At 38.5% G+C, this 27555-nt stretch overlaps 1 protein-coding gene across 1 annotated transcript; it reads left to right on the top strand.

Annotated features, from left to right (window-relative positions):
* On the top strand, positions 1-27555 carry LOC131403134 (5'-3' exoribonuclease 2-like). The gene is given in 21 exon segments (XM_058537472.1): positions 1-13; positions 1902-2086; positions 5156-5283; positions 5366-5477; positions 7431-7542; positions 9277-9335; positions 9412-9501; positions 10279-10349; positions 10459-10511; positions 10990-11147; positions 12377-12451; positions 12538-12671; positions 12769-12826; positions 12910-12941; positions 12943-13015; positions 17126-17170; positions 18617-18748; positions 23293-23411; positions 25702-25837; positions 27352-27448; positions 27551-27555. Coding segments are annotated over 21 exon segments (1887 nt in total).

Genomic DNA, 27555 nt, shown 5'->3' with positions numbered 1-27555 from the left:
ATGACAGGTACAGGTAGGACTCTCTCCCACTCTTGCCCTCATTACTCCCAGCAGTTAACCTCCACTAATTGTGGCCCATTGCTGTGTTGTTTTCAGCAGTGCCCTGGGGCATAAATTCCTCTACAGACTAATCCAGTCAAATTGTGGGGATTAGTTTCTGAGGTTAATGTTTGGTACTTGTACGAACCCCAAGAGGGCTCTCCCAGCTGTCTTATTCCCTGGTTCTCTCCTACAAACTAGCTGGCCTATAGTCTGGGCTGTATCTTCATTAGATCCAGGATTCTTTTCCCACTTGCTTTTCACCACAACTTGCACTGTTCTTGAGAGTGTCTTTAGGTTGAAACTTTTCCATGCTCTGTTGTATTGTCAATGCTGAATTTTCTTAGGTTTTTGTGACTAGATTGCTGTCTTGCCCTAGGACGGTTTCCAAGGGCTTTAAATGGTGTTATTTAAAAAAAAAATTCACTAGTTTCCCCGAGAAGCAGGTGAGCAGAGCTACTCACGCTGTCATGCTGGAAGTTGATCTCTCCAGTGTTATCTTGTGTCTTAGAGAGCGAGGATCAATTTCACACGTTTTACATGTTTTGTGTCCTCTGTAGCACTGGCTGTAGTCCTTGATGCACATTATAAATGTTCAATAAATTCATGTTGAATCTAGTGAAATTATAATCAGTCAGTCTAACATACTGGTTAAGATCCCAGCTCTGATTCAAACTGCTGGGTCCCTTGGCAGTAGTGTGACTTTGGAGAAGCCACTTAACCCCTCTAAGCATTTGTGTTCTCATTTATAAGTGAGCTACTCTGTACCTCACAGGGTTCTTGTGAGGAGAGAGGGGAATAATCCATGAGTAGGATCCCTTAGAACAGTGCCTATCACATTTTAAGTGCTTTGTAAATGTGAGTGATAATTAATAGTCCTTGTTGACTAACACGGTATAAAAATGAGGACCTAAGATACATACTATTTGAAAAAATACTAATCACTAAAGATGTTAAAATTTTCTATTTGGCAAGTGTATCGTAATTTATGACCTGAATTTTTAACCAAAATACTGCAATTTGAAATTTTCATTAGCCTTTTGACCATTTCTCCCCAAAATATCACCCATGTTTTGCAGTTCTTGAGTTCCAAGCTGCTTTAAGGGAAATCTAAAACCCAATGCTGTAGTTTGGCATCTGACTTCCAGTAGTGAGAACTCAGTGTTACAGTGGAACCTCAGGCGTGATTCATGGTTTTCTAATGCTGCTGTTAAATACTGTGCAGGCTCACACAAAAATGCATACGCTTAGCTGTCACTGACAGGAGTGGCTTCAGCTTTACGTTTGAGGAGCCGGAAGCCTTATTATAAGATTGGAAGAGGAAGGTGGTGGAAACTCATTTTGGGGGTTTATTTCAAAACCTGTGGAGTGTGTTTTTATACAGACTCACTATTTGCATGTTTGTACCATCTTTAATTCTTTAAATATCTTCTTTTTTGTTTTTAAACAGTTTTATTTACTTATTTTTTTGTGAGGAAGATCAGCCCTGAGCTAACATCCGTGCTAATCCTCCTCTTTTTGCTGAGGAAGACCGGCTCTGAGCTAACATTTATTGTCAATCCTCCTTTTCTTTTTTTCCCCCCCAAAGCCCCAGTAGATGGTTGTATGTCATAGTTGCACATCCTTCTAGTTGCTGTATGTGGGACGTGGCCTCAGCATGGCCGGAGAAGCGGTGCGTCGGTGCGCGCCCGGGATCCGAACCCGGGCCGCCGGTAGTGGAGCGCGCGCACTTAACCGCTGAGCCATGGGGCCGGCCCTTAAATATCTTCTTTATCTTGATTCCTTGGCATCTTTGTGTACAAATAGCATAATTTCCCAACTGCCTATTAGGGATAAATAGATCCCTTTCTTTTTCCGTGAAGTGGAGGAGAAGTGGGATTGCTGCTTGGCGGAACTGCTGGACGGCCAGCCCTCTGGGCAGATGTGCGCCCTGTTCCTCTGGGGAACTGCTAGAGAGCCAGAGTACTGCGCTGCTTTTCCTACTCAAGCGCCCGGGTTTTCTGGGAATCCTGTCTCCAGTTGCCTGCTGCACGTGGGGCCTGAGGGGGTGAGAGGAGAGTGCAGGGGTTGACCCACCTGGCTCTCCCTGCTGCTGGTGGTGATGGATCATCCAGAGACTATCCCTTGAGCCCCCTCTCTGGGCCTGGAGCCTTCTTGTGTTCTCCCACTGCTCGGCTGCCGAACTCCTCTCTGCCTGTTTTAGGCTGTGTGCTCCATCTTGTCAGATCTAGTTTTCCACATTTCAGGCATCCCTCATGGTTTCTCAGCCGCAGAGGGTTCTTCTGGTATTCCAGTACAGTTATGCAGTTGTGATTATTTGTTTGTTTTTAGTCTTTCATGTGGTCTTGGAGTAAAAAGGGAAGGCTGCAGTGTGTGCTCAGTTTATCATCTGGTAAATCCAAGAGATAGTGAAAAGTTCTTTGAAATGAATTGTTTTTAGGGTTCAGAGTGGCTCTCCTTTTAGCTGCCCTTTGATTGAGGATCTCTTTAATGCAGCAGGAGACACGTTGGCTTGTGTTTGGCAAGGCTCTTGAGGAGTGAGTTCCTTTGGTGAGCATCAAAATCTTCTCTTGAAGAAAGAAACTCTAAGTTTATGTAATTAATGTGTTGACTATATCTACAGTAACTCCTGAGAGGAAAGTATATTCAGTTTTCTTATTGGGAATGCCTGGAGCTCTTTTCTCAAAGTTAGGACCTCCCCATGCACCCTTCCCTGTGCTATATTTTCTAGGTAGTGGGAGTAGAAATTCTCGTGTAGCTATACGCAACATCCGTGAAGAGCTACAATATGCCTAGTGGTGTGCTAGGCGCTAGGGCCGAGGTTAGCAAGCCAGTGTACAGTTTTTGTAAATAAAGTTTTACTGAAACACAGCCATACCCATTCATGTCTGTATTCTTTATGGTTGCTTTCACTCTACAAAGGCAGATATGAGTTGTTGCAACTAAGGTCATATGGCCAACAAGTCTAAAATACTAACTGTCTGGCTTCCTGGGGAGCATAAATAAAGTGGGTGTGGATTCTCCTGAGTCTGGTGTCTATTTGGTGCAGGAGAGAGGAAAATGTGGACTTTGGAGTGTAGAGGTTAGTTGGATAGGCAGAGAGCCTCCTGCCTTCATAGAATTTGTTTTGTTATGTTTGGGGGTCATCAGGTTATCTTTTTCAATAGACCCCCCAAAAATTGACCTCCTGCTTTCCTTACCAGTTATCCCATTCACTGCTTCTGATTGAACCCCTCTTTCCTGATTCATAGCACGGAGGTATGGAACACTGTCTGATAGCTTCTTCCCTATTCTTCCCTTAAATCTCTTTGATATCCTTTTCTCCCAATTATAAATCCAAACTGAAGCTCAATCTCATTCCTTTCCCTCTCTCTCAAAGATAACCACTGTCCTGAAATTGGTGTTTATCATTCCTTTGCTTTTTTAATTTTGCTTTCATTGCGTATGTATTCATCCCTGAACAATACCTAATATTGTTTTGTCTGTGTGATGACTTTGGATAAGTGGTGTCCTGTATGTGTTCTTCTGCAGCTTGCTTTTTTGTCTTAGCAATATATTTGTGACCATCCAGCTCTATTTCTTTGAATCTCACTTCTATTTGATATTCTACTATATGGACATATCACAGTTTATTAATCCATTCTTTGGGCTCTTTTTTTTCCCTAATTAAGTTGACCGTTTATTTATCTATTTTTAATAGCTTTATTGAGATATAATTTATATACCGTAAAGTTCACCCATTTAAAGTGAACAATTCAGTGGTTTTTAGTATATATACAGAGTTGTACAACAATCACTATTATCTAATTTTAGGACATTTACATCACTCCCAAGAGAAATGTTGTACCCACTTGTGGTTACTTCCTATCTCCCTTCCCTTTCCTCTACCCTCAGATTAAAGCTAATCTATTTCTGTCTCTATAGGTTTGTCTATTCTGGATCATATAAATGGAATCTTTTGTGGTCTTTCATGACTGGCTTTCACTTAGAATGTTTTTGAGGTTCATCCATGATATAGCATGTACATAGTGGGCTTTTAAATTGTTCACAGTTTTTTGCTGTTACAAATGATGCTTTGCATGTGTTGGGGAACTATTATTTTTTAAGTGACTTTTACTATTAGTAACAGTAAAAGCCTATCTCATATTCTTATTATCTGCTGAAGCTCTGGGAGAAAAAGACAAAGGTAATGTTTATCACAAAAGTATAATTGAGTGCCTCCAGAAGTGAGTAAGGCACAGTCCTTACCTCTTGAAGAATGCACAGTGTAGCTGGGTTAGAATGACAAATTAATTATAAAACCATGGAAGTGCTACAAGTGAATAAGCAAAATTCTGTGGAAATGCAGAAGGAACAGCAGTTAATTTCTTAGGAGAGGTGTGCAAAGCGTTATAAAATGAACGACATTTGATCTGAGTCTGACCCTGGAAAATTACTAAGATTTCAGGAAGTGGGTGTTGAGAGAGAGGAAGCAGTGTGCAAAGACGTTGAGAGATGAGAGCGTTTTCCAGGAACTTAGACGAGATGGGGTGGACCTGAACAATATCGTGGTGGGACAGGAGACTAGGGTGGGTCCAGGCTCATTGGTTTACACCCGCTATGGGAATCACTGGGAGAATCAGGCAAGATTAAGATGCAGCCACATTTGTATTTTAGAAAAAAAAACTCTGGCAGCATAGAGGGCAGGCTGGAGACAGGAGAGTCTAGAGGTGGGCAGTCCACACGAAGACCGTTCCAGTCTTGTAGGTGAGAGATGATGCCCTGATGCTGTTAGCGTTTTTCATGTTAAATTGACAGGACTTATTGGAATGGGTGGTCAGGGAAAAGAATTCTAAGGTGACTCCCCTGGTCTCTCGCTTGGACAACTGAATGATTTGGAAATTTGATAACTATCCCCCACATAGAGAAGATTAACTTGTGTTGGAAGCTGTCTCCTTTCTACAAATGAAATATCTACTTCAGTTTGCTTTAAGGAATAAGATAACTTATAATTTAAAGATTGCTTAAAGTGTTTTATTTCCAATTCAGAAATGAAACACAGGTATTTACTGAGCCTAGGTTATATCAATTTCAGACTTGAACAATCAAACTACTATTAATTATCATTTCCTCATAGCCAAAAGAATGCAATGGTGTAAAGATTCCTGTTGATGCCAGTAAACCTAATCCAAATGACGTGGAGTTTGGTAATCTGTATTTGGATATGAATGGAATCATCCATCCCTGTACTCATCCTGAAGACAGGTACGTAACCTGTTTTTGTCACTGACATCACCAGTTACAGAAGAGTACTATATTATATTACATTGTTTGCTTATCATTATAGACCGGCACCAAAAAACGAAGATGAAATGATGGTTGCAATTTTTGAATACATTGACAGACTTTTCAATATAGTAAGACCAAGATGACTTCTCTACATGGCAATAGATGGAGTGGTAAGTGCTAAAATAATTAACTTAGAGTCTTCCGTTTTTGTTTTTGCTGTGTTCCCAGTGTCTAGAATGAAAGTCAGCTAAATAAAGAAAAATATTGAGTGTGGTAAATTTGAGAAAGCAAGCCTCATCCTTCAGTCATGCATTCAAACACTTTTTATGCCTGTTTTGTACCAAGTACTGTGAAATGCTGGGGATGTTGGTGACTGCCCTTGCTTTTGAAGGGCTTACCAGTAAAGGGACAGAGACTTAGATAAATGAGTGAAGTTAGTTATTTATGGGCTTTATAGGCACTAGATAACACATACAGCATGTTGAGGGAAGAAGGTATCAGTGCTACTAAGAGAGTTGGAAGATAGAGAGGAGGTGACTTTTGTCCCATTTCTTGAAGGATAAAGAATAATTGGAGATTGGTGGGCAGTGGAAGGGGATGGATGGGACAGATATGGGGAGGGAGGACCTTATGGACTTCTCAAATGTGGCAGGTAAACACACTCTCCATGCCTATGATCACACTGACATATTTGGGCAACTGTAGGAGTTTTAGATTGGAAAGGGAAGTAGAATGATGACTTGAAGAAGGCCTCACCTGCCACACTCAGGAGTTTGGATTTTATCCTATAGGCTGTGATTAGTCATCACAGGACCTTAAGAGGGGAATAACTTACTGACCTATAATAATAATATCAAGTAGCTTAGGTTATAATTGGTTAGCAAACTATATACCAGGGTTCAAGGAAAATTAAGGTAAATCATAAGCCTAAATTTATTTATCCATATGCAAATAGATTCTCTTTATCTTTTAGATTTAGCAATTGTAGTAGCTAATGGAATGATTTTGAAAATCCAGAAAACTTTGGGTCCAAGAAGATTAACTTTTCTGTGAGGTTCTCTTTACTCAAAGAAAAATCTTAGCTACCTGATAACTTGTTAAGTTGTAGTTAAAGTGGAGTAAAGAATAAAGGGAACAGGAATATGTCTTATTTGGAGCATATTCCAATTCACATTAGCTAAGTTTCTTGAAGAAAATTTTTAACTTTACTGCAGTATGCCCTTACTGCTAGATCAAGTATAAAATATGTACATATTTGTGTGCGTTGTGTACGTGCTCATGTCTGTAACATGTTTTTTTCTTAAAATATAAATGTAGATCATAGAACTTGGTGCTTGAAAGAATTAGATTAGGTGGTCTCATTTTACAGAAAAGGGAACTGTTTAAAAGAGAATATAAAATAACTTATTTTTTGTAGACAGGATACTTTAGAGTCCCTTCCAACCCCAAAACTCAGTTCAGTAACTTCAGAACCTTACAGTCCAGTTCACTTCATTTAGGTTTATCCAGTGATTTAAATTTCACTTGGTTAGAATGATTTAAAAGTACTTTTGGTAAAAACCTTGTTCCCTGTCTCCTGCTGTGCTTGTAGAGACAGAGTGGTGATTATGAAGCTTATTGTGGGAAGTACAAAATGGAAGTGCCTTGGGGTCCTACAGATCAAGTAGTTTTCTTTTGCTTTTATAGGGCATTGTGGATCTCATTTGGAGACCGTCCTTCCTCTTAGGCAAGGACAGAAGGAAGCTCTTCCTGATCCTGGTTCTGTAGTCATTGTCTGCTGGCTGAGTCTTTGAGTAAAGTGAGCTTTCTTCTTGGGTGCTTTGAAGCACCATAACCCAGTGGAATTGGCATTAGGTCGTGGGGCCTGCACTGTTAAGTGCTGTGGCTTCATAGGATGTTTGTCCATTTGATATGTCACTCACTGAGCTCAGCTTTTAGGTTCTTGGTCCAAATTTAAGTCCTCAGGATCTCCTGTCTGTCGTGAAAGGATTATTAGACATATTACTTACCTTTTCCATTTTAGTGTACTAGTTTTATAAAAACAACTGATTCAAAATAATGTGCAGATTTAGTTGCAAATATTTTGAATAATATTATGTGAATGTGAAATACATGTTTTTCAGGAACCACGTGCTAAAATGAACCAGCAGCGTTCGAGGAGGTTCAGAGCATCAAAGGAAGGAATGGAAGCAGCAGTAGAGAAGCAGCGAGTCAGGGAAGAAATACTGGCAAAAGGTAAAGAAAATGAGTCTTGAAGGTGGACTTTTTATAAGATGTATGCAGAAGGGGGAGGGGCGGCAACTTTTTCTTTCAAATAGATAAGGTTTTAATTTACTTAGAATCCCAGAATATGCAAGGAAAATTTATGTTCACTGTTGAGGAAAAGTTGTTAATGGAATTCTTCACTATTTGTTTCCAAACTCTGTAGTAAAAGAGAAACTTGGGAATACAAGGAGGGAATTCTGGTAGGGAGAGCAGATTGTCAGTCCCTCTCAGGACAAGTGCAGCTCTTCTGCTAACTTTTCTATATCTGTAAAACAGAAATATTTTAAGTGCTTCTTACTTCTTTTTTTCTAATGGGGGCTATTAGAAAGCTAGCATTCTGTAAACATTTTCCTCAAATCAGTCTTGGTAGCTTGCCTATTGCTTCCTCTTAGAACTCAGAGGTCTACATGAGGAGGCCTGGGATGATGTGATCCATATTCCAGGCTTTCACCAAGTCACACACACTGTCAGTCTAGATTGATGTAGCAGGAACCGAGGCAGTGAGGTACCCAGGGTTCTCTCAATTTTGAGGAGGGGAGGGGTGGGATGTGGCCATTTTTGCAATTCTTCAAAGCCTTGAAATTCCTGATGGGTACATAGGTAGGAGTTGGCTAAAGCTCAGAGAGGAGAAAGGTCAAGAGGTCTTCATGCCCACTCTGACTGGTTCTTTCCCAAGACACCTGTGTGTGAGATGGGGCGTGGTTGTAGCAGAGTGGTTTGTTTGGTGCTTTGTTACATAGGGCAATATGATAGACCAGGAAAGCCACAGTTTATTGGCTCAGGATATTACACTTGGAAGTTGAAAAAGGATACCATGGTGTAGTCAGGTCAAGCCTGCAATTATGATACATTCTATGTTATTTTAATTTGCTAGAAGTATGCGAGTATATAGTTACTTTTAGCTGTAGCTTATACTAATACTCTAAAACCTGTTTGTATCTATAACAGATTGTCTTTGATTTTAAAGATGTCTTCTTTCTTGAACATGTTATGAAATATGTTTGTGTCTTGAGAAAAAGCTAATCAGTGATACAGAGGGAAAAATAGGATTTTTGTATCCCTCTAGCTGATATTTTTATTTCTTATCATTTATTTCTTATCATAAGCTGTGATAAATTCAGCATTTTAATTTTTCTTTTTTTTTTATAATTTTTATTTATTTATTTTTCCCCCCAAAGCCCCAGTGTATAGTTGTACGTCATAGATGCACATCCTTCTAGTTGCTGTACATGGGACGCAGCCTCAGCATGGCCGGAGAAGCGGTGCCTCGGTGCGCGCCCAGGATCTGAACCCAGGCCGCCAGTAGCGGAGCGCGCGCACGTAACGGCTAAGCCACGAGGCTGGCCCTAATTTTGTTTTTCTAAGGCACCTTTATTTTAAGAACTGGTATCAAATTAGAACCCCTAACCCGTGTGTGTATTCTGCTGCAGAGGGCCTTAGGAAGAACATCATAATTTTTATATTTTTATATAACAATATAGTATCTTTTGTGTACTATATATTGTTTGACACTTCTGTTAAAGCTTTATTTAAATTTGAGGAGAGGAATCTTATTTTCTTCCCAGAAAGGGGAACATTGTTCCTCAAGTGACAATACTTCTCATTTTTTTGTATTTGAACTTACTGTTTTTGTTGTTTGGGCTTAATATTGTGTAGTTTACCTCACTTTTTATGGCGATAACAAAACATTGCCTTTTTCTCTAGGTGGCTTTCTTCCTCCAGAAGAAATAAAAGAAAGATTTGACAGCAACTGTATTACACCAGTAAGTAGTCTCAGACTTTGCTGGCTATTGCTAACTCTTAAATGATAGCTTAATTTATTTCCTTCTATCATTTTAGGGAACCGAGTTCATGGACAATCTTGCTAAATGCCTTCGCTATTACATAGCTGATCGTTTAAATAATGATCCTGGGTGGAAAATTTTGACAGTAAGTTTCACATTTTGGTACTTCAAAAAGATGAAGGTGATATTTGAGTCTATACTTTGATATGACTGATAGTATTTTTTTCTTTTTTCCCCCCTGTGAAATCCTAGTTGACTGTCAGAGGAAAGGAGAGGCTGCCAGGGTTATTAGAAATGGGATGTCTTGCATGATCCAGTTTTAGACAGTCGAATTTTCTCTCAATGCCAATTTTTTGTCCTCGTACCGTCACTATGAAGCCATAAAATGGTACTCATGGTTTAAAAAATATCTATTTATGTATGAAAGTAATTTTTAAATGAAAATTTCTATTTGAAATCAAAATATAGCAAAATTAAAGTCGTGGGTCTGCCTTGAAAGAATCACTGTGTTCTCCTAAGTATTTACGTAAAATTTAAACAAACTGTTGTGTGATTTTAGGGTCATAAGCCTATTTCCCTGTTATTAGGTGTGGGAAATTGTGTTTACTGGGTGTCTTTTATTGATTGCTCCCAGGGTTTGTGTGCTTCAGTGCTGTGTCCTTAGGTGGCAGTGAGAATGGTGGAGACTTGTGACTGGTCGGTTTTGCTAATGGCTAAGTTTAACCCAGACATTTGATTTTCTATTCCATGCGGTAAGTAAATAGTTTTGGTGTTTAATACACACACACCTTATTAAGAAAAATTTCCAATTAATAACATCTTAATAGAATTATCCCAGTTTATTTTAAGATACTCAGTTCTGTTGATTTTTGTCCTAGAAAATTGGAGATGAGCTGAAAGTGTTAAAAACTGTCTTTTATAGGTTATTTTATCTGATGCTAGTGCTCCTGGTGAAGGAGAACATAAAATTATAGATTACATTAGAAGACAAAGAGGAAAAAATCACTTATGAATATCTGATTGACAAGCCATTATATAGAAAATGGTAAAATGTGATATTCCTCTGGTATAAATATAATAAATATATGTTTTCTCCTCCTTTAGCTCAGCCTAACCATGACCCAAACACTCATCATTGCTTATGTGGAGCAGATGGTAAGTTTCTTCTTTGGAATTTGAGTCTCTTGGATTAAACCATAGCAAGTTGATGAGTTGGTGTATAGTAATGAATTATTCATGATTGCCTGGAAATTCTAAAGTGCCTTGCTGATTTTATGTTTGAGAGGAAATTAGTACTGAGTTATTTAATCTGTGATTAATGTTTACCTATCTTTAATTTTTTTCTTACATTTTTCTACCTTTTAATATGGCTGCACATACCTTTAAAATGGACGAGTGTTGACTCCTGAGTGGTAGTCTACACTCTAGGCCCATGTATCTGGGGGACATCTTGTTGACTGAGAACTACTAGGAAGTTTTAGGCATTTTGACTTTGCTGCCTCTGTTTGTGTGCTCCTTTGGGCTTTTCTTTGTGTTGGTGTCTTGTGTTATGGTAATGTCTTATGTCTTTGGTTATGGTAAGGATCTTCTGAAAGTGCTCACTGTTCAGTGTTTTGTCATTGTTGATTGATAGCTGATCTCATTATGCTCGGCCTTGCTACATATGAACCCAACTTTACCATTATTAGAGAAGAATTCAAACCAAACAAACCTAAGCCATGTGCTCTTTGTAATCAGTTTGGACATGAAGTTAAGGACTGTGAAGGTTTGCCAAGAGAAAAGAAGAGAAAGGTAAGAAATTTGAGATGGTAGTTGCCTCATTTTTAAAAATTTTATTTTATTTTTTTTGTGATAAAATATATATAATACAAAATATACCATTTTAACTATTTTTAAGTGTATAATTGAACAGCATTAAATATATTCAGGTTGCTTCATTTTTAAAATAAAGAGAAGACTATTTTTGATTAGATTTTTTACCTACTTACTCTGTTCCCTCTCATAGAAATGTGTCTTTGAAAACTCTTTAAAGACACATTCAAAAGCATGCGTGTACTCATTCTTTCTACTCTCCACTTTTTCTAACATAGCTTGTAAGTATACGAGGCTTAAGTCTCATAGGTAATAATGTCCATGGCACATGATTTGTTTGTACAAGTAATGTTTCAAATGGTTATTCTTAAAAGGAACTACAAATCAAATATATTAAACTTGTTGATACTTTAAACTTGTTGATACTTTTAAGTTACTCCTAGTTTCTGCATATTTTGGGTTCACTTGATTATATCCAGTCTCTAAAGAGGTTTCTATCTGTTTTAAGAATATGGTACCTCTTTAAAAGACATAGTGAGTGAAAAAAGCAGGTAAGAAATATACTGTATGCTCACAGAGAAGGGTCTAGAGGCATACACATCAAAATACTGGTTGGCTATCCGTCAGAGATTGGCAAACTCCAGCCCTCTAGATTTGGCCTGTGAGCTAAGAATGGTTTTTACTTTTTTTTTAATTTTTTATTTTTAAAGGAAGATTAGCCGTGTGCTAACATCTGTGCCAGTCTTCCTCTATGTTGTATGTGGGTTGCCGCCACAGCACGGCTGACTAGTGGTGTAGGTCTACGCCTAGGATCCAAACCTGTGAACCCTGGCCACTAAAGCAGAGCATGCCAAACTTACGCACTATGCAGGGGGCCGGCCCTGGTTTTTATATTTTTAAAAGGTTGTAAAAACGAAATAAAACATGAAAGAATATGCAACTGAGACCCTGTGTGTCCCGCACAGGCTAAAATATATATATTTACTATCTGGCCCTTTGCAAAAAACATTTGCCAATCCCTGGTCTAGGTATGATTGGGATTATGGGTAATTTTTATTTTTAAAATGGTTTGGTGAGTTCTTTTTTTATTTAGTACTTGTAATATTAAAATGGATCTTGCTTTAAAAAAAGCTATAATGTTCGTTTGGCTGGAAAAAAATTACAGGGTTTAGAGTAGACTTGTTTAATCTTTACTCCTTTTGTTGCAGCACGATGAACTTGCAGATAGTCTTCCTTGTGCAGAAGGAGAGTTTATCTTCCTTTGTCTTAATGTTCTTCGTGAGGTATGTAGCAATAATCACTAGAATCAGCGCTCTAAAGCAGAGTGCCGTTTCATAGCTTTAATGGCAGCATTCCTTTTTGGTTGTAGTATTTGGAAAGAGAGCTCACCATGGCCAGCCTACCGTTCACATTTGATGTCGAGAGGAGCGTTGATGACTGGGTCTTCATGTGCTTCTTTGTGGGAAATGACTTCCTTCCTCACCTGTCGTCGTTAGAGATTTGGTATGTGTGTTTGTGTGAGTTTTTAAACTACTGTTGCAGCCTTCTTGCTTACAGTGCGTACTGGTCCTAATACATAACGTTTGTTTCCTGGTGGCAGGGAAGGTGCAATTGACCGTTTGGTTAACATATACAAAAATGTGGTTCACAAAACTGGGGTGAGTTCATTCTTGAATAATTTCAAAACAGAAGTATTTGCTTTTATAAGAAGATCATTTTACATGTATTTCATCACTTACAGGGTTACCTTACAGAAAGTGGTTATGTCAATCTGCAGAGTACAGATGATCATGTTAGCAGTTGGTAAAGTTGAGGATAGCATTTTTAAAAAGAGAAAGGATGATGAGGTAAAGTGTTTCTATTGCAGTAGCTAAATCGCTCCTGTCTCTAATAGGCTATGATGATCCTGTGATTGTACTTTTAACCTCTTTGAGTGCATTGTTATATTATTATAGTGTGTCAAACGCCAATGTAATCATGAGTGGCCAGTGCTTTGATTATTTTATAAAGGCTGTGATGCTTGCTGTGTGGAACTATGTATTGCACACTGTGTGAATTGCACTGTAATTTTTTTCTCTCTTCATAATCCTGATTAAGATAAAAATCCAAACACATGTCTGATCAACAGGATGTGAAATGAGGGTTCCAAGACTGGAAGAATGCTGGGAATGAACTAGTGGATGCCATGTTTTATAGGAAATGTTTATGCTGTGGAAGTCAGGTGAAGACCTAGGAACTCTGTACTCTGGTAGTGGAGGGTAGGGGCCTCTGGGTTAGATAGCATCAGTCTAGGCAGAGGGTTGCAGCTCTGAGTAAGCAATTAAACATGAAAGAAAGAAAGAAACTAATAAAGCACTTGGAAATTGATGACATATGATGGAGTGAGTGCTTAGGTGAGAAGTCCAGTCTGGCTTAGGCAGTTGGGAGTGTGGTTGGGCCGTTCATGAGACAGCAAGCAGTGGGGGTAGAGCAGGTTGGTGTGAGGACAAGGTGGAAATTGAGTTTCTTTTGGAGATACTGAGTTGGAGGGGTCACAGGACACCTGAGAGGAGAAAAGTCCGTGAAGCAGTTAGATGGATACGTGTAAAGCTCAGGGCAGAAGTCTTTTGGAAGGAGATTTGAGAACATTAGCAGAATACTTCACGTCATGAGTGTGAAGTTGAAATCCCTGGAGTTTTGTATGGAGTTCAAGTGCCTCCAACAGAAACCTTAAGAAGCATGGATGTTAAGGAGAAAGAGGAGTCAGTTCTAGAGAGGTGGGAGGAAATCCCTGAAGAGATGAGAAGCCACTGGTGCTGCCGGAGGCGTCAGAGTGAGATAGGCCCCTAGTCCATGGCCAGGGGTTCAGAGGTCCTGAAGAGTTAGTGGGGTGGAGGGACAGTAGCCTGGAGGCAGAGTAGGTTGCAGGGTGATTGTGCAAGAGTGGCAAGGGAGGCAAGCAGTGGGTAAAATGAGCAGATAGTAGCTTTTTAGAAAGAGAGTGAAGGAAATCCTTTTAGAAACTGATTTTATAAAAAGTCATATGGCTATTTTGAGCAAATAGCAACATAATAATATTGCTACATTGCTTCATTATCTCCTAACAGATTAAAACATGTCATTGCATCTGACAAGATTTTATATTTTCTTCAGCTTTGTATGCTATAGCTAGTGATCTCTTTTTTAGAACCTTGGGTACCATTTTATATACCAGTGTGAGTAGACTGTAAGTGTTCTTTTTAAAGCCTTTGGTACTTGGTAATCTTCTGTGATGGCAAGAATTTTTCACATGTAAAATTTAAATAGCATAACTGACTTTGTCTAGGATATCAAATGTCTATCAGGACAGCCATTTTTAACTAAGCCTTCAACAATTCTGGTGTCTCCACCTGACCTGCTGCCATTTATGCTTAAGAAAAAACTACACGTACGGTGTAGTACTTGGTGTAAAAGCCTCACGTTAGAACAGTCCTTTTATGTGGTTTTAGGTTACTCTGTACTATTAAGTATTGGTGATATTTGCCATTAGAGTGGGATGTATGGGATTTGATAGATACCAGAGTGCTTCAGGTTTGAGTAATAAAGTTTCCAGCTGGCCTGGCAGAGAGGGCATTTTAAAGCTTTGGATCGTTTTTGGTATCCCTGACATCATATGATGTTTGTCAGCATGGTTGGACATCGGGGAAATTTATGAACCCTCAGAAATTCAATATAATAGTATCTAGGTGTGTGTATTTTCCCAGGAAGTGTGTCTCCGGCTTTTGACAGACTTCCAAAGGAGTTCATAGCACACAAAAATTAAAGATCAGTCAAGTCCAACCAGGTGTACCTATTTTGCTTATGTGTAACTACCACCCTTAGAAATAGGTATTTAACTGACCAGCAGAATACATGGTAAAAGAGGAATACATCAATATTTATTATTAAAATTGAGCAGTTAGGTCAGAAATATGATGCTTTTTATGTTATGAGCTTTGATGTTTGCCTTTTGTCCTGCAAATCTTCTTCATTTATTCAGCATATATTTATTAAGTGTTTACCGTGTGCCAAATAGTATTCTGAGTGTTACTGATACAACAAAAAACAAAAGAAAAAAGCAGACAAAAATTCCTGACCTCATGGAGCTGATATTCTTCCGCGGGAGATGGACAATAAACACAAAAACTGAGTAAAGTGTGTCATGTGTTAGAGAGTGATAAGTGCTGTGAAGAAAAAAGCAGATGAGGAAATATCTGGGAAGGTGGACGTGAGGACATTGCAGTTCTAGAAAAGATGACTAGAGAAGGCCTCACTGACAGATGACTTTGAAGGATATGAGGGAGTAATCATGCAGGTGTTTGCAGGAAGAGCATTTCAGACAGAAGGAATAGCCAGTGCAAAGGCTCTAGGGCAGGAGCTTACCCAGGATGTTCACGGAACAGCAAGGAGCCAGTGTGACAGGCACAGAGGAAGCAGAGGGAAAGTAGTAGGGGTAGGAGAGGAGGTCAGAAAGATGGTGGAGGGCCAGATCTGGTAGGACCCTATAGGTCATTATAAGAACTTGAGCTTTCACTCTGCATCAGTGAAGGGTTTTGAGTATAAAAGTGACAAGATCTGACACACATTATAAAAGGATCACTCTAACTGCCCTGTTGAGACTAACTGTATGGAGGCAAAGATAGAAACAGTGAGCCCAATTAGGCTCTTTTGCGATAATCCAAGGGAGCCAATGTGGTGGCAGTGGAGATTGATAAGAGGTAATTGGATTCTGAACATGTTTTGAAGGTAAAACTAGTGGATTTGGCTGGTGAATTAAATGCTAGGGGTGAGAGAAGGAAAGCTATTAAGAATGACTCCAAAGCATTTTGTCTGAGCAATTGAAAAATGGTCTGAGCTGCTGTGATAAAGAAGACTGGGAGGCACAAAGCTAGGGGTGGGGATGCCATTTGGGGCATGTGAAGTTTGTACACCCAAGTGGAGATGTTGAGTGGGGAGAGGTCCTAACTGGGGAGTCATCAGCACGTAGATGGTGTTTAAAGCCGTGAGACTAGATGATTACTCCCCTGAGAGTGAGAGGTCCAAGTACTGGGCGAAGAGGAACGCCAATATTAAGGTGTTGGGAAGTTGAGGAGTGAAGGCATTCAGCAAGAGTGAAAGAGGAGAACCAGGTGAGTGTAGTGTCCTGGAAGCCAAGTGAAGAGCACGGATCAAGAAGGAAGAGTCACGGTCAGATACGGACTGAAAACTGAGTAATGGATCTCACAGTCTGTGGGTCCTTGGTGACCTAGATGAGTTTAAAGATGGGGCAAAAGCTTGGTTAAAGGAATTGGTGGTGTTGCTGTCTTAGGAGGTTTTAAGGTCGTCAGTCACCATGTGTCCAGCATTCAGCCCCTCTCCTGGCAGAAAGCACAAATTTCAGATCTCAATGGGGTGTTATATTGCAGGTGGCAGTACTGACTTGGAAGTGATGGAAGTGCAGCTGCTGGTAGAATGACAGTCAGTACAGGACCTGCTGGCCCCTGTTTCTGTCCACAGCAGCAGCCCTGGCCACCGTAGCTGTCGTCTCAGTGCCTTGATGCTCACAGAAACTTGGGCGTGGGAGGAATGCTTTCTGGGGTAAAGGAGGCCTTTGAGTGGCCCAAAGTAAGTGGGGAGTTACTTATTTGTATCTTCTCCGTATTGGTGGGCTACTTGCTCCAGGGTAAAACAGAGGTTCTTTGTTATGACTCTTGCATTCTTTCCTGAAATGATATCAAAAACTATCTGAAAAAAATTAAGAGGAATAATTAAAGTGTATCTAAACTCAATTTAGAATGCTCTCTGTCTATCTAAAGTTCTGATAAGCAGCACTTTGAACATATAGTCCATTGCCTAGTTTAATTAGTTACGTTTCTGGGGTCTTCCTTTAAAACTTTGTCTCCCAAATCATTCCTGGTAATGTTTAACTCTTACATTTTTGTGTAATTATTTGACAGAATATGTGGATGTTATACTTTTAGGACAGTTTTAGAAGACGACAGAAAGAAGAAAGAAAGAGAATGAAGGTGAGTTTTAATTAATTTCATCAGATTGGCAATAACATACATTTACAATTTGGGAGGAAGATAGCTTTTTATTCCTTATCCAGTAGTTTGTTAGGGACGTAATGTCTACCCAGCTGCCTCTTACCTGGAGAAAGAATGCTGGTGTCACTTTTAAAGAAGTCCTTTCTAAGCTCTAGAGTCTGAAGGGATACACTTGATGGGCCAGAGGGGCCGGGTAGCACTTAGCTATTTGAATTTTTTATGGTAATTGGGTATTGTTTTTGTAATAAAAATAGTTAGCTCTTTGTATCTTCTTGAAAGTTACCACACTCTGTCTATATCCTTGTCAGGTTACTCTTCCTAGAACACAACACTCGAAACTTTGTTGCTTCTCTGCTCAGAAATTACCAGTGACTCCTTAGTTCCCGCAGAATCCAGTTCTGTCTTAGTCTGGCGTGCAGAGCATACTATGATCTGGTCAAGTTCTCACCCTGCTTTCCCCAGTTGTCTTCTAAATATACCAGGTCCCTCCTGACTCAGAGCATTGCCTTTGTTTGGTCCCTCTCAATGGGTTTCTGACTTCACGGCTCCCTCCCATCTTACATTTTCCACGAGGCCTCCCTATTGCTTCCGCTTGTAATCCAGGTTGAGCAGTCCTTCCTTTTAACTCGAGTGCTTCTCGCTTGTGATATTTGTTTGCTTAGTTAATTGCATAACACTTTATAGTCACTTAACTTCTTAAGTTTTTGTTTTTCTTGTTTTCCTTACTGGATTTTAAACAAATGGAGTTTGGGGACCACCTTTTATTATTATATTTTATTAGAATCGAGCAATTTCAGGAACCTATAAGGGAGAAAAGTAGAGTTATTGATTGTTGCAGGTGGGTTCAAAACCACTTAGATAGGGAAGGGCATGTTTGATGTCTACCTTATATATTATTATTTTCTTTCAGTCAGTGTCTGTTTAAAAAATATCTTTTATCAGTCAGCCATGACTGTCACCTACTGTAGCTATAATCATAGCTCTAACTAATTGGAAACAAAGAGTTAAATTCCATCAAGGTGAAGGATAAATAGAAGTTGTATTTCCTAAGTATAAATCAAACTCTTGGCTTATTTTTTTACCTTAATAGTTATCTTTATTTGCCTAAAATTGTGTCTTGCATGCGTTTTGAAATTGTAAGTGAACATAAGGGAATAACCTAATGAGATTTGAATAGCTTCTGTGTATCAGAAAAGTGTATTATATGTACTTTTATAGCAGAGTTATTAAATATTACAGACTATTGTTTACAGGGTGAGTTACCATCAAATCAAACTGTAGACAACCCTGTAATGTTAACGGAAATCCATTTCATCTTTAAAGAGCTTACAGCAGGGACTCTTTTCCATTGCCTTCATTTCTTCCTGTCATCTAACTGTGTTGTGATTTAATTTTAATTTCTACATTCATTTCCATTTATGTTAGAGAGATCAACCAGCTTTCACTCCTGGTGGAATATTAACCCCTCATGCCTTGGGTTCAAGAAATTCACCAGGTTCTCAAGTAGCCAGTAATCCGAGACAAGCAGCCTATGAAATGAGGATGCAGAATAATTCTGTAAGTAACTTATTTTTATGTAGCATTGAAGAGTGGTGACTTTCAGATGCCTCTTACAGTTGTGTGTGAATTTGATCACTTAGCCTGGCGTTGTTTTGTTTTATAGTTTTTCTCAATTTCTTTTGCCTTGAGATATTTTTAACTCTGTTAAATCCTTATTAATATGAAAATATCTAAATGATGTGAAAGAAAAGAACATACATGTAAATGTGGATAGCTAAGTGGCTGCAGTGTTTCTCTAATGCAGTCGGGCCACAGTGCTTCCTGCTTCCCCAAAGGTACTGGGTGGTGATGGTGCCAGAAGCATGACAGGACATCCAAATGTCTCATAGCTAGAGCAAGAGAAGAGGGTGGTTTTGCTGCCATATTTCCCCTTTTCTCCCAGGGATCAGTTATGGGCATTTTGCAGAGTAGTATTCCTCAGTTTGTCAAATACAGGTACTCCTCACTGCCTACACTCTCCCTCTCCAACTCAGACGTGGAATATATCTGAATACATATTTTAAGGTAGCTCTCATTATCCAAATTTTTTTTAGAGCTCTTTTTTCGTTGCTGGGAAAGATTTGCCCTGAGCTAACATCTGTTGCCAGTCTTCCTCTTTTTTTCCCCCTCCTCAAAGCCCTAGTACGTAGTTGTATATTCTTGTTATAAGTCCTTCTAGTTCTATGTGAACCGCCACCTCAGCATGGCTACTGTCAGACAAGTGAGGTGGTTTTGCGTCCGGGAACCGAACCTGGGCTGCCAAAACGGAGCGCGCCAAACTTTTTTGTGAGGGAGATCAGCCCTGAACTAACATCCGTGCTAATCCTCCTCTTTTTGCTGAGGAAGACCGGCTCTGAGCTAACATCTATTGCCAATCCTCCTCCTTTTTTTTTTTCCCCCCCCAAAGCCCCGGTAGATAGTTGTATGTCATAGTTGCACATCCTTCTAGTGGCTGTATGTGGGACGCGGCCTCAGCACGGCCGGACAAGCGGTGCTTCAGTGCGGGCCTGGGATCCGAACCCGGGCCGCTAGTAGCGGAGCGCACGCACTTAACCGCTAAGCCACGGGGCCAGCCCTGAGCGCGCCGACCTTTAACCGCTAGGCCATCAGGGCTGGCTCGGTTGGTCCCTATTTATAAACTCAGGAACTGAATGGATTTGCCTCATGGTATTCCTCCTTATTTGAACGTTGTAATCCAGACTGCAGAAGCAAATCATCTCAGCCAGCAAGGCTATGCTCTGTTCAGTAGCTTCTTGTAATAGCAGCAGACCATGAGCTCAGAGCACCCGGCAGGGCAGCAGCAGGGGTAAGGGAACAGACCGTGAACTAATGTACACAGACAAAAGGTAATCAAAGCTATTGCTTATTTCAGGCTAGTAGGCACGAGAGAAAGAGAGAATGTTCTAGAGGGAGGAAAGATGTTATATAAGGTACAGTATCCTATGTAAACTTTTGCTATGATATATCCAAGGAAATTACATAAGTTGGGATATTTAAATTTCATTATTCTAATAGTTATCCTATTGATGCTCAAATCCTTTATCACAAGGCAACCCTATATGTGAAATTTTTGCCATATCATGAGACTGGTTGAATTTATATTCCCATAAATTCACACTTAGAAGTTTTAGGACCTTAGATTTGGAATTTGGAAACAGATTTTGCATCTTCTGAGAGAAGCGGCTGGGGTTTCTGTTGTGTTTTTTGGTCTGTTTTTCCTTTCTTGTCTTATTCCTTACACCATTAACAGAGTGGGATATGGAGAGTCAGTGAAAGGTTTTGCAGTGAGATTCTTGTGTAGAATGGAAAAAGCTGATGTCCATCATTTAAGATTATAGTGACTACCGTCCTCACAGAATGAACTGCGAGTGACTAGTATTGCTAAGACCACGTTGATGATAAAATGCTTTTTTCTTAATCTCAGGGAGGCAGGTAGGTTTAAACTTTGCCAGCTATGATTGCTTTGAGAAAGATTCCAATATTCAGGCTCCACAGGATTAGACTATATTGATTAATAATGTCTGCCATGGGAATAGGAATGGGGAGATTGGTGATTAGGTTGCTTATTTGATCCTGCCTTAATTCTCCTTGACACAGTTATTTCTACTGGAATCTTTGCATAGAGGAGTTTTCATCTAGAATGTGTTGAATTTAAGGAAATCATGAAGCCAAATGACCAGTTTATTTAAAGGAAGCCTTTACAGTTATGGATTTTTGCTGTGTTATTTTTTCTGAGCTGTTTGGGTGTGCTGGGCTCCAGTACTTGACTGGTATCTACTGATGGTCAACATGGTTAATGTTTTATTAGATAGCTTCTGTTTCCTCATAAATTTGTTTTTAAATTTTGCATTCTGAAGTGTAGTTTCATTATATTTGCGACCATTCTCAGTTTAATCAACTTTGATTGCAAAAACAGCTTTTTAAAAAGAAATTTGAATGAATTGGTATGACTCTGGTATGTTTAGGAAAGAATATTTCTGAATACTTTTGTTAGTAGAGATAGAGCAGAAAAGAGCAGCAGATCTTTAGCGTTAAAGAGCAAACACCTTCTTTTCTTCTTTTTTTCCCTTGAAGGTGTATTATTTTTGTTGTCTAAAGATAATTTATATCTTGTTTGTGAATTTGGGAAAGATTGCTTTGTTTACACCTTCTCTGTACTTAGATGATTGACAGGAACATCACTCTCCTAATTTAATCCAAATGGATTAGTGTTGTTTAAAATCTAATAGAGACGACTTCCTGAATGGTTAACCGCCATGCGCCAGGCAGGCAGCTTTGATGTTTACAGATATTGTTTCATTTACTCCTTGCTATAACCTGTAAAGAGATAGAACAGTATCGTCCCTGTTTGAAGTTGAGGCTGACAGAGGTTAAATAAATTGCCCAAGGCCATACAGCTGTTAAAGGTTGGACTTGGTATTTCAGACTCAGATGTGTCTGCCGGAAAATACCCATCTCATTTTCCAAGTACAACAGTGCCTTCCTGGATTTATTTTTATTCTTTGTGGGGGTTTTTTTTGGGTTTTTTTTGGTGAGGAAGATTGGCCCTAAGCTATCATCTGTTGCCAATCTTCCTCTTTTTGCTTGAGGAAGATTTGCCCTAAGCTAACATCTGTGCCCATCTTCTTCTATTTTGTATATAGATGGCTGCCAACGAGTGTTTTAGGTCTGTGCCCGGGAACTGAACCCGGGCCGCTGAAGCAGAGGGCCCCAAACTTAACCACTAGGCCACAGGGCTGGCCCCTGTTTTCTTTTTTCTTTTCTTTTTTTTTTTTTTGATAGTATTAGCCATACAGTATCATGAATAAAATTGATATTATACATTTATTAAAGGAAAGTGTTGTGAGCTCTATGTGAAATATAGTTTTGCTTTGTTGTAACTTTTCTTGGCCTTTGTTGTGAACTACCTTCATGCTGAGGTTTTAGTTACAGTATCATTAAAATAGGCTCCTGAGTTCTTGATTTAAAAATAATTTACTTGAAATATCTAATATACTGTGAGTAACAGAAGAAAAACTTTACCATGAGAACATTTTCTGCCACTTCGGTTTTTGGTCATTTAACATTAAAGTTGCAGAACATTTTAGTTTTTGTGTGTGTGTGTGTGTGAGAAAGATTGGCTCTGAGCTAACGTCTGTTGTCAATCTTTCTCTTTTTGCTGAGAAAGTTTGGCCCTAAGCTAACATCTATGCCCATCCTCCTCTATTTTGTATGTAGGATGCCGCCACAGCATGACTTGCTGAGTGATGTGTAGGTGTGCGCCCGGGATCTGAACCTGTGAACCCCGGGCCGCTGAAGCGGAGTGTGTGAACTTAACCACTATGCCACCAAGCTGCCCCTAATTTTTTAGTTAAATATTAAAATACTTTAGGGTGCTACTATGTTCGTTGAGTTAGGTACAAAGGGAAGATAATGGTAAATTTAAAGTGGTATCCAAGTCTTTGAAATAAAAAAAGCTGCATTTTTCTAAGATGACTAATAGATTTTATTTGTACAATGAATTTTAAAACAACAGGTATAAAATAGTTTAACAGATATCTGGCGGAGTCTCATTAAACTGTTGCTTTCTAGAATGGTTGTACTAGGTTGAACCACTTACATCTAACTTTATTCTCACCAGCATTGAGTATTTTATATATTAATTTATATACATATATATATATTTTTCCCCTTACAGCTTTGTTAGTTAATTGGTGGAAAGTGATCACAAATTCATAACACGAGGGAACCACCAAAGGAAGAAAATGTTCAAGTCCTATAATTAAAAAAAAAAAATCTATGAAATTAAGTTTTTCTTATTTCTTCTGAAGCAGTTTTTACCTTAATGTTCAAATTCTTTTGAGTTTAAGCGTAGGAGGCTTGGTACTATATTATTCTTTTTTGGAGAGGTAGAGTATGCCAAGATCAGTCTTTATACTTTCTAAATATATTTACCATATCTATGTAATAGCTTAAAAAAAAATGTATTACTGTGGAGCATGGTGGTAACAGTAATTGGATGTAACTTCTTATGTGAAATGAATAATTAAATCCTTCCTCTGTAATGTCATAATTCTCTACAGAGTCCTTCAGTATCTCCTAATACGAGTTTCACTTCTGATGGCTCCCCGTCTCCGATAGGAGGAATTAAGCGAAAAGCAGAAGACAGTGACAGTGAACCTGAACCAGAGGATAACGTCAGGTGAAGCCATATTTTGGTAGCACTTTGTTAGCAAATTGCTGAAATAGATGCCGTCTAATTAATGCTATTTAGCTTAGAGCAGCAGTGCCTTCAGATGCTTGCCTGTGATCTTTTTATCCACCAGTAATTAATGTGGAGGGTTAGGATAGTCAGTAAATTCCAGTGAGATGTGTAAGCTATAGCTGTTAAACCTAAGTATCTAGATTAGTATGCATGCTGGTTTTTGTCCTCCGAGCCACTTTTCCCTCTGAGACCAGGCACTAGATCGGCTAGACATGAGGTGTTTAGCTCTGTGTGATCTGAATGTTACTGTTATGAGATTAAATTTTCAAGCTGCTTAACCCAGAAAGTTCAGTTACATTTGGTTACTTGATATAGTTTGTTTTAATCATCTCAATTGAAAAGTTTCTTCTTTAAAATGAAATATGCAAAAGGCTTTCGGTTAAGAGATAAATATATTTTTAAAAACCACGAACTTGCATATGCACAACTATAGTTCATGACAGAGAAGATTCCCATTAGCTATATACTTAAAATTTATAATAGGAAAATTGGATTCTTTAATTTATACAGAAGTTTGAGATCATTATATAATAAGATTAACAGCTTCTTGTGTGATTAAATCTGGATTTGAACCCTGGGCTCAAGTGCAAAGGGCCAACAACCTCAATAATTGTAACTCATTTAGAATTTTGCAAAATGATTTATTTCAAAGTTAAACATTAGTGGTTCACAGCTCATGCTTCTTTTATAGGACGTGGATGATGTGTTTGTATTTATGATTAGAAACTTCAGAAGTGTGATGTCTGGTTCTGTATTTTCCCAACATCTTTTGATGTCAGATTCAGAGATCTGTGGTGACTTGTGATTGAGCATCTACCTGATCTGAGTTTTTATCCTCTGCTTCTGCAACTCTTGGAGTATATTTTTTGTTTTACCATGTAGCCATCATGATCAATATCAGCTTAATAGTTAACTTGATTTTTTTAGTACTTTATTGTTTAATTTTGGTGCTGAAGATAATCAAAGTAGAATTGCTTCTATCAAGAAATGCTTGGAGTTCTTAGCATTTATTTCATTAGTAGTTTCTGTAAAATAGTGATATTCAACATTATGGATAGAAGATATTTCTCCTAATTGATGTTCTGTAAATCTTTTGCGTGGGGGCAAAGTTAAAATTGGTATGGTGTAGGGGCCGGCACGGTGGCACAGCAGTTAAGTGTGCGCACTCCGCTTCGGCGGCCTGGGGTTCGCAGGTTCAACCTCTTGTCAACCCATGCTGTGGCGGCATCCCCTGTAAAGTAAAGGAAGATGGGCATGGATGTTAGCCTAGGGCCAATCTTCCACAGCAAAAAGGGGGAGGATTGGCATTGGATGTTATCTCAGGGCTGATCGTCCTCAAAAAAAAAGTAAATAAAAAAAATTGATATGGTGTATTCTGAAACATGACTGCAATTAATTAGTAAGATCTGGCACATGGTAGAAAAGAGCCCTTAATGGAGAATCATCCTGACGTTCTTGATCGTTCTTGATTTTTTTTTAGTATTCTTTGGCATCTTTAAATCTTTCAGAGATTGAGAAATGAGTACTTAAAAAAATAAAAAAATATACTTTGAGTGAAAATGTGGTTTTTCACATTGTATTTTCAGTGATTAATGAAAATTTAGTGAATTGATGACCTCCTTCTAAGTTTTACCAGAACGTGTGTGTGTGTGTCCGTGTCCTTCACTTATGCCAACAACGCTTTGCTGAATGAGGGAGAAGGCCCAAGGATAGGGAGAGTAGGTATATACTTAATTTCTGCCTGGCTTCTAGATTATTCTTTTTTAAAAAAGTAATTTAGTTGACTTTCTTTGTGTAATTTAGATATACTTTAACAAACTGAGGAACTTGAACTGTATAAAATATCGTCAGTATTTGCCTCTTAAAACGTAGTTGTAGAATTGTTCTACAATCAAAAAAACATGTAAAACAGTATGAAAATCTGAGCAAACAAGTGTTGTGTATCTACTTTAATAAATGGTTATTCTCTTTTTTTTTTTACTGTAGTTTTGTAATGATCTTTCTAGAATCAGTGTTTGAGTTTTTAACGTTTAACTATCTTTAAGTTGATAATAAATCCTGTGAGTGGACTTTTTAGAAATAATTAAATGAAGCTATGTTAATATTACTGTTTAACTCATTTACATTTTACCTGGATATTAAGTATAAATTGATTTGGATGATAAATTGGTAGCTAGTTACTGAAAGTGTATGAATTCAACATGAACTGGCTTTGCCTGATTTTTAGGCTTTGGGAAGCTGGTTGGAAGCAGCGGTACTACAAGAACAAATTTGACGTTGATGCAGCTGATGACAAATTCCGTCGTAAAGTTGTACAGTCGTACGTTGAAGGGCTCTGCTGGGTTCTTCGATATTATTACCAGGTACAAAATGAATATTTTCCTCTAAATCTCTAGTTAATCATTTTAAGAAAATAGTTATTTCTATAATAGTGTGTGTTGTTGAGCTATATTCTGAAATTGAACCCAGACTCATATTTTCAAGCTTCCTGTAAAGAAATTCATTACTTTAAATAAGATTTGTTTGTAAAGCCTTTGAAGCTCCTTAGGTGTTAATATATAAACGAAGCTAATTTTTGTTATGCTAAAGAATTTCAGCATTAAATACTGTGGTTGAGAGTACTTGGTCTTTAAAATTATTAAAGTTTATTGTTTTGTTTAGTTGGAATAAAAAATAACAGAGTAACTAATACACAGTCGCTAAATGACTGAACAAAGGACAAAAGCCTGGAAAATAACTGGTAAGAATTTGAAAGGAATTTGAATGATCCCATTTCCTCCATATAGTGTAGTGATGTTACATGAAGTGCATTCTCATTGGAGTAATCTGTATCTGACTTAAAGCTTTTGATAAATGAGATGTCAGATTGGTGAGCGATTAGGCGGACATATAGGGGATTGTAGCACTGATAATACCTGGTTTCGTGCTTGGGGAGTGAAGCAGATTTGATGTGACTTGGGAATAGGTGAAGTTTGTTGGAAAGTAGAAAGTAATTTAATACACTAAGTATCAATTGTAAAATATTCTCATTTCGTGTTTTACTCTGACCCTCAACATTTTTCTCCCCAAAGCTCCCAGTACCTAGTTGTATATCCTAGTTGTAAATCCTTCTGGTTCTTGTATGTGGGACACCGCCTCAGCATGGCTTGATGAGCGATGAGTAGGTCCGAGCCCAGGATTCAAACCAGCGAACCCTGGGCCGCTGAAGTGGAACCTGTGAACTTGACTGCTGTGCCACTGGGTCGGCTCTGACCCTCAGGATTTTAATTCACTAGGCGCAGAGTCAAAACTCATTTCAGGAAGGCTTCTCTTTTCTTTGAGTATAACTTACTGTTTTTTCTTTTTGATTGGTTTACTTAAATATTTTTAAAGTAAAGAGAAAGTTGTCACATGAAAATATAATAGGGAATTGTAAAATGAAACTTTTGGCTCTGTTACTCTCAGTCACTCTTCTAGTGATGTCCCTTACCCACCTGTACACTCAGTGAGTGTCAGCTGCAGTTGTTCTTCATTTTATGTGATGATAGCAGCTCTCGAGTTGGAAAGAAATGTCACCAAACACATTTTAAGGATAAAAATCTTCACCAAATTGTGTTTGTTAGTATAAAGTTTGGTATTAACTACTGATTATTAAAGATGCTTTGCAGTATTTTTTAAATCAAGGAGCCGTTGATACGCAGTAAAAGTTTAGATTTAATCCAAACATCTTTGAGGACTCATGGAAAAAAATTAATACATGGAATATGTACCAGAAGTCATATGTTTTATCAGTAGAATATTATAGGTTGATAGTTTAATTTTTTTTGTCTTTACCGTGTCCATCATTAACATAGATTTGTTTTTGTTGTTGTTTTCTGTTTGTTTTTACTGATTTTAGGGCTGTGCTTCCTGGAAGTGGTATTATCCATTTCATTATGCACCATTTGCTTCAGACTTTGAAGGTGTTGCAGACATGCCTTCTGATTTTGAGAAGGGTACTAAACTGGTAAGCTTGAGTATTTAGAGCCATAACATTTGTAGAATTTTGGCTTAGATAAAAATTGTGTCTTATCTTAAACTTTTTTTCTTTCTTGCAGTTTAA

Source organism: Diceros bicornis, unplaced genomic scaffold, assembly GCF_020826845.1.
Source record: "Diceros bicornis minor isolate mBicDic1 unplaced genomic scaffold, mDicBic1.mat.cur scaffold_55_ctg1, whole genome shotgun sequence".
Classification (NCBI taxonomy): Eukaryota; Metazoa; Chordata; class Mammalia; order Perissodactyla; family Rhinocerotidae; genus Diceros; species Diceros bicornis.
The sequence above is the reverse complement of the archived record's forward strand: the minus strand, read 5'-3'. Positions and strand labels throughout refer to the sequence as shown.